Consider the following 12,364-nt stretch of genomic DNA (forward strand, 5'->3'; position numbering starts at 1 on the left):
TATTTACCGATTATGTTACATGCTCAAATTTGACCATTTATTTGTGTGCAAACAGTTCCACAATAGTTAGAATACTACCTACCACAGTATATGACATGGTATATTACGAAAATCATGATACGATCATGATTATGTGAAAAACATCTGAATAAATAAAGTAAATCAAATTGTATTTGTATCCAAGCCAGAGCCACATTAGGTAACTGTGCATTTAACTATTAGAATAATAACACAGCCACAGTTATCAGTACAAACATGCTGGTGTTTAGCATTCACCATGTTCACCATATTTGTTTCGCATATTAGCATAACTATTAACTTGGCTGAGGACAAACACATCTAACACTGATGGAAAGTCATTACGTTTGCTTGTACCTGGTCATAAAACACAGTCAGTTAATTATTGTATTCAGTGCATCCAAACACTCAGAAGTGTTTTTTTAACAAACAAAGGAGCCATGCAGATAAAACACCCTGCCATTCCCTCTCAAACACTGCATGTAATTAAAAACCAATGAAGAGTTTACTTTTGCCCATAGCATTCAATATCATCTGCTGCTGAGGCAAATAAAACCCCTACTTTGTTTTAGAGTTGTTAGGGGGAAACAGGACAGTTGTAATTTAATGGACCCAACACAGGCATCTTCAAAGCCTTGTTCAGAAGTGTCTGCACTGTAGGCCCTTTATCCTAGATTAAAAGCAATCCAGTAAAGTCAGAACAGCAACGTCTTTACAGGGGCGGTTGACACCATGCCATCTTGGCTGTGACTCTGTTTTCAGCATAGCTTTCACGTTCACAAGGTTACTGGAGCATGCAACTTGAAATCCTGGTGCAGAAGTGTACAGAGCTCAAACATCAGGGCTTTTTACACACTGCACGTAGCAAGAGGTACCCTCAGATCATTCATCCCCACTGATACTGGACATGTACATTCATCCAGAACAGTTCCAGAGGAAATATTAATCACACACGTTTTTGTGTCTACCATTTCCAAAGTGCGTGAGCCATGACCTTCTATATATACGTCAGGAGGGAGTGCATGATGAACTTGAACAGCAGTGTTGCAGGGTGAATAGGAGCAGACATCACGTTTAAATTAAATGATGTTAAACAAATTGTTAAGTGGCATTTTAAACAACTACAGTGCACTATTGACTGAATACTAGTCATAAATACACCAATCAGGCATATCATTATGACCACCTTCGTAATATTGTATGGGTCTCCCTTGTGCCTCTAAAACAGTTGTGACTCATCAGAGAATGGACATGGGTCTTCTGAGGGTGTCCTGTGGTGTCTGGTAACACCATAAAGAATGTTGTTAGTGGGGGTCTTTGGATCCTTTGGGTTGAGGGGAGGGGCCTCTGTGGATCATCCCACAGATACTTGATCAGCTTGGGATCTAGTGAACTTGGAGGCCAGGTGAACACCTTATGCTGTTCTTCATGTTTTATTGAGTTGTTCCTAAAACGTTTTTGTGTGTGTGTCAAACTGCATCCTGCTGGGGATGGCTGCTGCCATCAAGGAGTGTCATTGCTATGGGGTGGGGGTGTCTTGTTTGGTCTAGGTGGGTGATTAATGTCTAAGTAACATCCACATGAATGCCAGGTCCAAAAGTTTCCCAGCAGAACATTGTATTGTCACAACATGATCAATGCTATTTATTACTCCAGTACTTTTGATGCTATGCCTGATTGGTGTATGTGTATGTAGAAAACTGTCAGGATTTGTATTTCAGAAACATCAATTTCAATTAAAGAGAATGTTATCTGGAGCTTAATTTTTATTAAGGGCGGAGAGGGGAGTTTGAATGCTGAATTTTCAAAAATCTGCGAGCCATCAACTAGTGTCAGCGCCTACATTAACACATTGATTGATAAATAAAAGCTAGTGTCTGACAAGTTGCTGGGGTGGCGTAGCACATCTCATTATCCTGGTCTTTCTGAATCAATGTTAAATGTAGCTTTTTATCCTTTTGACAACTTGAAGGCCTGAATAATGCTTAACCATGAATTTGTCACTTTTCCTCCACAGGTGCAAAAATATAACTTATCCTTTGAACCTCCCTCAAGTGAGCATTGTGTTCATCTTTGTGAATGAAGCCTTGTCGGTCATCCTGCGGTCCATTCACTCTGCAATCAACAGGACACCCTCCCACCTTCTCAAAGAGATAATCCTGGTGGATGACAACAGCAATAACAGTAAGATGCATTGTTTTATATTACAGCAGCTGACTGTTAGCCCCCTCCTCCAAAAAGTAATTGTCCAGTTGTAGGTTAGCAAACACAGCCAGGAATGCAAGAGCTTTTAAGCTCTGGATTTGTTAACATGAATGAATGAAAAAAACAAAACAATGAAAACAACATATTTGAATATATATATATATTCTATATATATATTATATATATATATTCTATATATATATTATATATATATATATATATATATATTTATATACTTTGCCTACACTGCAAGTTTTTAGCCTTTCCAAAGGTATTTCCAAGCTTGAGAATAAGAATGGATTAATTTGTTTGTAAATCTATACTTCTTTAAGATGCCACTGGGTAATTGGCTCATTACGAATAGATTTATATTAGGATGCTATCAGAGTCTCTTATTTGGTTTGGAGAAACCACTCCAGCCAATTTTAGCATTCATTTGCCAAAGATTTTTTTATCCTCATTGTTCTGGTGTGCAATGTTTAAAGTGAAAAAGAAATCAGAAATAGCTCACAACTGTACTGGGCACATGTTATTTAATTGCATATTAAATGTACCTAGCCACTAAAGGTGCCTTGAAAAGAAATGTATGCTTGCTTGCCAGTTCATTAGGTGCTCTAGTGAAAACAAATGCATTGTAATATAACAGTCGTGCACTAAATCTTCAGTGCACGACTGTTCATCTTCATTTGTTTCAAATAACCGAGAGAGCTGTTGATTCATTTTAGAAGCAGCAGACTGCAGTGCTGTTGAATGGTGTTGTGTTGTACTGACACATGTTCCCATTATGAAATGGCAAGTGAGTGTAGACTGCAGTTTTAATGTATGTACTGTATAATTTAGTTTTTACAGAAAAAGCATCTGCACTGAACATCAAAGCACAGACAGTCCACAGAGATGGGCATCTACAACATTAAGAGAACCTTCACTTCAGATAAACATAAACTGCAGAAAACATGTTATTCTTTATATTTTTCAAAAGGAAAGACATCATACATAAGACTATTTACAAAAGGCACAGATTTCTGGTGAATTATCAAAGGGTTTGCCAAGATAAGTGTTCTCCCCAGGGTACACTAACAATAACCGGTCAATCATCTCTGGAGCAGAGCTGCTAGTAAAGGGACCAGCCAGCCTCACCCAGCTGCAGCTCGAAGATGAACATTAAAGCCACTATGGAACTGGCTCAGAACTCCACCATTACTGCCGCTTGGTGTGAAATGCATTCTTCGGTTCCTGCCTATACTTTGTTCACACGAGTAAGCTCCCAAAGAATATTTCATAAAATAGGATGTCACGGCTCGGAAATCCGCAAAAAAAAAAAAAAAAAAAAAAAAAAGCAGAGAAAGCAAATTTAGAAAGGCTTCTATAGCGTTCATATCAGCTTTTATATGTATGGAGAAATGTGTATCTGTAATATTAACTGCTCATCTGATGGCCTCGAGATGCCTTTAATGTTAATTAGGGGCTGTGTTCAGTGGATAGAACTGAGATGAATAACACTAATTAGCTGCAAAGCCAGGAAATATGCCCCGAGGCAGATGACAGTCCAGCAAGGTGATGGACTGTTTGCACGTATCTTGTCTGCGTTTGCTAACCTAATAATTACATCTGCTTGCATTGGCTGTAGTGTAAACAGTGTCAGGTCTAAAAGACATTCTTTTCGCTGGGCACTGAAATGTATGATGTGTGAGATCACAGACAGGTGAGTTTAGTCCACAAGAAGTAGACACAAGAAATAAAATTGAAATGAAAAAGCAGACCTGGCAATTTACAGTGTAGGACTTAACTACATTACAACGTCAGAAAGCAGGCTACCAAAACGGCAGTGATACTGTGCCAAGCTCATTTATAGGCTGTGTAGGTTTAAATGGGCTGTGCTGCTTGTAACAAGTATTGAGACAACCATTAGGGACAATCAAAGAAGGAAATATTGGCACGGGGAAACTGTGTTTACCAAAGTCAATAATGTAAAACACGAAGCAAGGCTTGTAGCCAGTTGCAGCAGAAGTTTGATCATTGTGCTATGTCTTGGCAACTTATCTCAATACACTGAAATAAGAATCATCACTCTGCCTCAGGCTGTTATTGACCAGGTAGCTGAATATCCAAAGTTTTCCATTAAAAAAAGTGAAGGTGAAAACTAAATGGTTTGCTCCTTCCAGCCTTCCAGCACAAGATGATTACCACATCTCAGCCAATACACTTTCATATTTCATCACATAATTTGAGAGCTGGAGAGCAGTTGCCTTTAGCAACCTAAGTCACGCAAGTCACGCATTGACATTTTGCTGATGGCATTTCACCCTGTGCGGTTGAGCACTCTGTCACGCTGCGTATGATAGGGCCGGCGTTATCATTATCACCATGGCTGTGAATCTTATCTGTGCTAAATGTCGTTAGCCTGTTGACCTGTGACGCCACTGCTATTGTTGAAGGGGTCACCGTCCACGGCTAACCCCCCGGGCATCCACTGCTTTATACTAGTCATCTGCCACTGTCAAAGCTCACCTCCGAGAGGCATTAGCATGCGGGTGAACGTGTAGCCATCAAGGGAGAGAAGGGCAAATTGACCTAGCTGATTCCTTCTTAATTGGATAATGTCCCAAGCTGTGGGCCGAGAAAGGCTCGCCTGTGTAAGAGCAGGTTTTTTGAGTGAGGCTGACTTATGAGACAGTCAGTCAGCGGATTATTGGGATTCTCTGCTTTGCTTTAAATGATAATATGTGAGGGCCAGTATCTTCAAGCAAAACGTAGACAGTGGAAAGAATGAGAGACCGTAGACGTCTGTGCAGCATCACAGGCTGTCAGGAACTCTCAGAGTCAGTCTTCTCATAAGAAACTGGTGGAGCATTTCAAGGATTCATCAAACGTAAAATTGAAGAATATATTTGTTGGTTAATTAAGCCGTTTTCTTCAAGGCAGTTTAGAGTTTAATATTTAAATTGTCAGATGCAGCCGGAGGTGACTTCTTCCAAAAATAATAAATAAATATAATAATATAATATAAATAAAAATCCTTATTTGAATTTTTTAATTTGTTGTTGGACAAAATCTGTGGCTTTGCTTTTACTATCTTTCAAGTGCTGTGCATGTCTGTGAGTGGATTGACTTAATGTGGATTTATTCAGCGCCTCAGGTGTGCAGGGGAGTTCCAACTGTTTGAAACCAGTGAGATATCACAGGTACTGCAAGTCTAGCCAATAAAAGCTGGAGGGCACACAAAAGCTGTGATGATATGAGAACAAACCAGCAAAGCTGAGTTTACACTAATGTACTGCCAACTATAATATATGTACAAGTAGTGTGCATTTGTACTGGAACATCAGCAACATGTGTTCGCAGTGTTTTCACCTCGCTGCTAGTGGACCCCTCGGGGTTTGAGGAAGTTATCAGTTGGATATTTTAGATTTCCTCTACCACGGCGTTGTGTAGTGAGAAATCGACAAGTGGTGCGGTGCAAACTACGGAGCAAATGCCTGACACCTGTATCTATGCCGATGTGCCATCTGCTGTGCAAGCAGTAAAGCCTGCATGGTGATAAAAGGACAACATACAGTATGCAAAGCAGTAACAGGTTTATATCAAGGGAAATAACTACAAATATCTCCTTCATTCAGTCAAAGATCCTGCCTAGCTGCGAACAAAATATATACAAGTATATTTCACAGTGTCTCAATTTGTTCCCACAACAGTCAGTGTGTGTTGGCAGGTATTTACCATCATTTTTTGACAGTATTTTGTGATTAATGGAGTGATAAAAAGAGATATATAGTATTTATGTAAGTAATCAACTGGAAAGGTTTTACGGCGATGTTGATTAGTTAAAAATGTTCCCTATTTACTTGTAGTGTCTTGCCTTAAAGGATTTCTATTTCACATTAGATTTAGAAAGCTTTCCTAGTGTGCATTTGTGTAGTTACACACATTCCCTGCATGTTACTGACTGAAGGTATGACAGAAGTGGGCTGGTTGGCGTGCTCACCATTTTGCCACGCACCATAAGCTTTGCTCTTTATCCTTGGAGCAAAACCTTGAATATTCTTTGTCAGGTTTAGAATATGTTGCTGGATTTACAGCATGACTGCACAGTGACATTAGAAACCTGTTTGCTTGTTGTTCCAGTCCAACTCTATCCCAAAGCCCATTTCTTCCCAGCAGAGCTACAGCAGGATATCAGCCCGCAGCGATTGATGGGCATCGGCCGTCAGCCATTTCTGGTGTAATGGACTGTGCTTTATTATGATTTGTTATGAGGCATAACCCCTCATCATTCTTATTTTCAATTCACACGCACATCGGGATGTCTTAATTATTGATGGATTCAAAATTATTATAGATCGGTTGCAGCTGCTCATTTGAGTAACTGGAGCATTTCCTTAGCCAAAATTAAAAGTCAACAGGAATTATGAAGCTAATCTTTATACTCAGTGTCCAAAAAAATCAATTAATCAAAATCCCCCATGCAATTTACACCTGTGATCTTGTGACTCTTCGAAGTGAGCTGCTCTCATACTCATCACAGATTTGACTATAGAGTTTCATGCTGCATGTAGAGCATATTTAGTACTGTGAGAATAATTGCACTTCAGACTTGTTTATTGCCTGGTGAGAAATAGCAGCAGTTCTCTGTGTTTCAAGAAACAGCATCCACAGAAACAAGAAATGCACTCTGCGTCTCTGACTCTGATATGTCTCCATGAAAAAGTTGTTTACTGTATTTATTTCCCTCGCTCATTCTTGAGGTCAGTATTTACTATGTTCTGTCTAATATTAAAGTTGTTACACGCCCACAGTCCATCCCCACAGATGTTTTCAGTCACGTTACCTGATGATATTTAGGTGCACACTGATGGGCATAAACTGATTTAGCCAAATACTTAATTTTTAAAGTGAAGAAAATATGCTAGTTAAATATATGTTTATATATGTTTAGAGTCAAGGGATGTCTTCACTATTAAACGACAGATTTTTTTAATTGTTTTTGAGAAATAGACATTAACGTCTCATCATCAAATAACAATGTTTTCTAGTGCTAGTGCTTGTTTTAATGTATTTTTAACTGTATAAAATGACTCATGCTACTTGTAAAAAAGCCAGACGCTGCAGGATTTTACAGCAGCCACTTTCTGTTTCAGCTTGCAGCTACCATTCTCTTTAAACTCAAAAGGTACCTCTGGTTTAAGGTGAAACCATGACAATTCAGCCTAAGGAGATTTATATACGGTATGATGAAACGCAGTGTTGATTAAAGTCCTTATTTTTTTCCAGCTTTATTCAGTTGATATTAAAGTATACCGCTGTGATATAATTGTGGTTTTGCTCAGTGCCTCATGCTGACATTTGAAAGGCGACTCCAAAGCTGTGGTCTTTTTGAAAGAAGTTGCTTGAGTTTTTTTTCATTTGCCTTGACATTTTTGTAGTTGAAGCACACTGTGAACCTCTAGTACACTGCTTTCATTTGTTGTATTTTTGAGAGAATTAGCAGAAGTGCTGCTGCCATTTATAAGCTGAAGGGGGGGGGGGATTTTTTTTTCAGGTTATGTTTCCTGTTAAAACTGACTCTTATCCTAAAGGATATGAGTCATCATAAAGTACATAGCTCAGGTAATAATAGCAGTAAACTTTAAAGCCAAACATCAAACCACAAGGACTTCCTCCGTCTCCTCCTCCTGTGTTTTGAAAAGCTTGCAGGCTGAGTCCTCAATATTGCAATATCCCGTTATGACTGGCAAGCTCCATTGAGGTCTGCAGTCCTGGCTCGAGCTGCTGTCTGTTTGGTCCAGTGATCAAAGCAGTGAACCATGGGTGCTGTTGGCCCACGACCAATGAAATGCTGCCCACTGGAGCAGGACATGACGGCGTCTTGTGGGTGGGAGTTTGCTGACAAGTGGCTCTGACTTTACTCACCTGTCTCAAATGGGATCTTCAAAAGCTCCTCTTCTGATGTCAGTGTAACATGTATTTGTCTCTGTGTGTTTTGTAGATGAGCTAAAGGAGAAGCTGCAGGATTTTGTGTCTGAAACAAACAGCCACCGTCCAGGATTCATTAAAATGGTGCGGCATGCCAAGCAGGAGGGTTTGATCCGGTCCAGAGTGAGTGGGTGGAGGGCTGCTACCGCCCCAGTTGTTGCTCTGTTTGATGCCCACGTTGAGTTCAATGTTGGCTGGTGAGTCACTCACGAGTGGAGCATGAGATTAGCTCAACACAAGAGCACAGGTTCTCAAGTCTCTGTGTGGGTTTGCACAAAATGATTTCATCTAGCCTAATGGTTTGCTCTTCTTGCGCTTGTAATATAAGTCTTTGACAAAGACACTCAATCACCCCAAAATCCACCCACACTTAAAAGACAGTATACAGTGTAACTTATTAATTAGAGAGTATAGAGGTGTTTTGGTGGGTGCACTTGGCTACCGTTGAGTAGAGTTAGATCAGCTGCTTCCTCTCTTTCCAGTCTCTTATTATTCTTCTGCTATAGCTCCATATTTACCACATACACAAAAGAACGCCTTCAAACATTATCATATATAATCATCACCCATCTATCACTGCAATCTGGTAACCCACAACTTGATTAAATGGATGTACACGCAGCTGCTCTTTGTGCAGACAAGCAGACCAGTTGAATACTGAATAAATTAGCAGCTATGTAGCTGTTAAATGTGTAAATGTCAGGGCAACCCAAATAGTGTGTTCATTTATATGTGCTGGTCTTCAGGTTAATATACACCCATGCCTTTTGCAAAGAATTTACACTCAGTTACACCATATTGACATTCGTCTCACGTAAGGGACAAGACAGGTGCATGGCTTCTTCAAAGAAAAAGAAAAACCCTGTGTGAAGCCTAAATGTTGGCAGCTGTACAATTATCCCTATCAAGTATGAAAGCAAATCACCTGAATTCCCAAATTTTACCTCACCTTTCCCACTGTTCTTGAGAGTCCTGAACAACCTCAGTATTCAAGTGACTGGCATGTTAGGGTTGTCAACTGATGTAGTTTACCTATCTATTTTGCTCACATTGTGCCAGGTTTAGTTTTACTAAATCACATTCGCTTTACGCATTTTCCCTTGTTTACTCTTTTAGTGCCAGTTTGTAACATTAGAAGTGGAGCATAAGGAGCTCAGATCTATTTCATCAATATATTCAGCATTAAAGATGCATTAAACATGCATATCAAACGACCCTGCACATTCATCGTGCAGTTTTATTCACTTCATTTTGTGTTGCAACTGAATAAACACAATTCGTTCCCTCATAGATTGATCTAAAAATACAATTCAATCAGCTTTTGAGATGGGTAATTCTCTTTCATCAGATTAATAAACTGAACTGAATACATTTTGTGAAATTGTTTTTCTTTAAAGTGCCCTCACATGACAAGCATGATCACAAAGATGAGAATAGAACTTGTCAAATCGAATGCTCTCAGTAAAATTACTTTCTGTCTCGTTTGTAGGGCTGAACCCATTCTGCAGAGAATTAAAGAAGACAGAACGCGCATAATCTCCCCGTCATTTGATAACATCAAATATGACACTTTTGAAATTGAAGAGTATCCACTGTCTGCCCAGGGCTTTGACTGGGAGCTGTGGTGTCGATACCTCAACCCACCCAAGTCCTGGTGGCACAAGGGCAACAAAAGTGCCCCAATCCAGTAAGTGAAAGTCTGACCCCCATAATAGATCGCAATTAACATCTGAAAGTAAGTAAACAAATGGTATGCCTGCATCAGCGGCAATTTATGCAGCATTTATGAACAAATTATGTGTTGTGCAAGGTCACATTTCCCTCTTGTTCTTGCTGTAACAATAGCAACTGTGCCATATGACAGCAACTGACAAACAAAACTGATCTTCTTCATCTTAAATCCTTAGGAGCCCAGCACTGATTGGCTGCTTCGTGGTGGATAGGCTGTACTTTGAGGAGATTGGTCTGCTGGATGAAGGGATGGAGGTGTATGGGGGAGAAAATGTGGAGCTGGGAATCAGGGTGAGTAATGATGTCACTCCCGGGGCCCTGGGGCAGTGTTCATCCAGGAAATGCCATGAAATGAAAATTGGCTGTGATAATGACATTTAATAGTTGTTTGGAGCAAGGTCACAGAGGGCTTCACTCACTTCTGTGGCATTTGCATTTAAAGACATGAGAAGCACCAGTTTGTAAATGTAGAATATAAACTCCACAGTCTTCAAAATGTTGCAGATTTTAAATTCTAATTTATTATAACCATTGTCATTAGAGACTACCGTCCCGGCTGAAAATGCATTATTATACAAAAAAATCCAAATCCATGTAGCAGTGTAGCTTTTGTGTAGTTTTTTGTTCAAGGCAAAATGAGATAGCCTTATAATTTTGGTAGACCAGACAAAAAAACTAGACAGAAAGACAGACACAGAAACGAGACACACAGAGTGATGTAAGTACTCTGGCTAAGTCTTGGTGCATTAACTGGAACTAGCTGGGTCACATGTACCCCATTGTGTCAGCAACTGCCATCACTCGCTGATGCTGTTTTGTCATCATCCATTAATGCACTGATGAACATACTGACTGATGCTTTAATTGAGTACTGAAAAACGTTAAGGCCACCTCAGCTTTGATTCTTCATTGTATAGCCGCATTTCACCTGCTTCTGTTGAATGTGACTTGAAGCCAGTTGGTTCAAGGAAAACGTGTCACAAAGTGCCACACTCTCTATGAGATTTAAATCCCAAGCTTTTTTCTTTTTCGTTCTTCTATGCGTGATGTAATGCCAATGTTTATTTAGTCTGACAGAAACACAGCGGAGGAAATGATCCTTTAGCTGGCGCACGCAGAACGCACTGAGACATGTTTTCTCTCATGTGTCGTTTTAGCTGCAACAAACAATCAGTACTAATTAATTCTGAGTCCGAGTGATCACCTCCATCCCCTGGTGGTCTCTCTGAAGCACATTGTAGACTTGTAGGACGCAAAGTCATTGTTACTGTTGGCAATGATGCGTGAAAGAAAACTCTGACAGTTGTTCAGAGGAGAGACTGTGTCAGTCGTCGTGTTCTGTTATTCTCACAGTGCTCTAATTAATTTGTACACAAACGTCAGCTGAAAATGGTGTGCATTCAGTTCATCAGTACCACAAGCAGATGGCCCACAGAAAGAACTTCCTCTTTGGGAAGAGCTAATGATAGCACATGTGTACCATACCAAGATCATTAATGCAGCCATCAGCCTGTTTGATGATGGTAAGAAGCGAAGGACAGTCCCTGTTCAGCTGCACTGTCTCTAGATTACTCTGTGGTCAGGAAATGGAGACAAGTTTATGGCTGGAGTTTGCGTGTGGAAATAACCGTCCTCACTAATGACTGAGATGCAATCGTCAGTAAAGGAAGGAGATTAGTCTTGCAAGTCATTTTGCTCGATAAATGAAGTGCTTTCAGAATTCCTGGGACTGATAATAGCCCCGCTCTCTCGTGAATAGGTGGACACATTGATGTTATCACATAAATTATAAACCATTATTTTGGTTCATTCCTTTGTCTATTGGTACGGAGTTCAGATTTTCCCTGCAGAGTTGTTTATTTGCTTGGGTATTTTGAACTGAAGGAACTCATGCTTGCCTGGAGGTGATTGTGGTTTACAGTCGGGTAGTGTTTTTGGAACAGAGGGTGACACAGTGAGCTGAGAGCAACTAGACTGGAAGACCCTGGCTTGGCCCCAGATTAGCAATACCACAGAGCCCTAGCAGGGTTGTCTGTCTGTTTGTCTGTCTGTCTGTCTGCCTGTCTGTCTGCCTGCCTGTCTGTAGCTTATTGGTCATGCCTCCAGACCACCTGCCAGCACACAAACTGGCTGGTGACGATCCTCAGAGACACACTCAAATCAGGCCAACAGCTCCAGGCTTTGGCTGTGGCTTGAAAGGGCTGTCCTCAGTAGCGTGAGGATGAAACGAACCGGTGCCCTCTGTTCACATTTGGTCATGATTTAGAATGATAAAATTTCCATCACAACTTGTGTTCTTCTAAGGCAACATCTTTTTCGGCTAAAGTTGAACAATACACATTTTAAGAGAGGTCCTGCGATAAAATATGGCGAGTTGATTCTGGCATTCTAGTCAAGTGTTCAATTAAACTGGATAGAGGTTCTAAAAGGAAGCTAGACA

The 12,364-nt window shown here is 40.2% G+C and overlaps 1 protein-coding gene across 1 annotated transcript in view; it reads left to right on the top strand.

Moving 5' to 3' along the window:
• galnt18b (UDP-N-acetyl-alpha-D-galactosamine:polypeptide N-acetylgalactosaminyltransferase 18b) overlaps nt 1-12,364 on the top strand; it is a 72,010-nt gene that overhangs the window by 34,069 nt on the left and 25,577 nt on the right. The window contains exons 3-6 of the mRNA XM_047579718.1: nt 2,036-2,202; nt 8,207-8,390; nt 9,683-9,880; nt 10,101-10,215. Of these exons, the coding sequence (XP_047435674.1) occupies nt 2,036-2,202; nt 8,207-8,390; nt 9,683-9,880; nt 10,101-10,215 (664 nt within the window). The remainder of the gene's footprint in view (nt 1-2,035; nt 2,203-8,206; nt 8,391-9,682; nt 9,881-10,100; nt 10,216-12,364) is intronic.

This window comes from Mugil cephalus, chromosome 3 (assembly GCF_022458985.1).
Source record: "Mugil cephalus isolate CIBA_MC_2020 chromosome 3, CIBA_Mcephalus_1.1, whole genome shotgun sequence".
Lineage (NCBI taxonomy): Eukaryota > Metazoa > Chordata > Actinopteri > Mugiliformes > Mugilidae > Mugil > Mugil cephalus.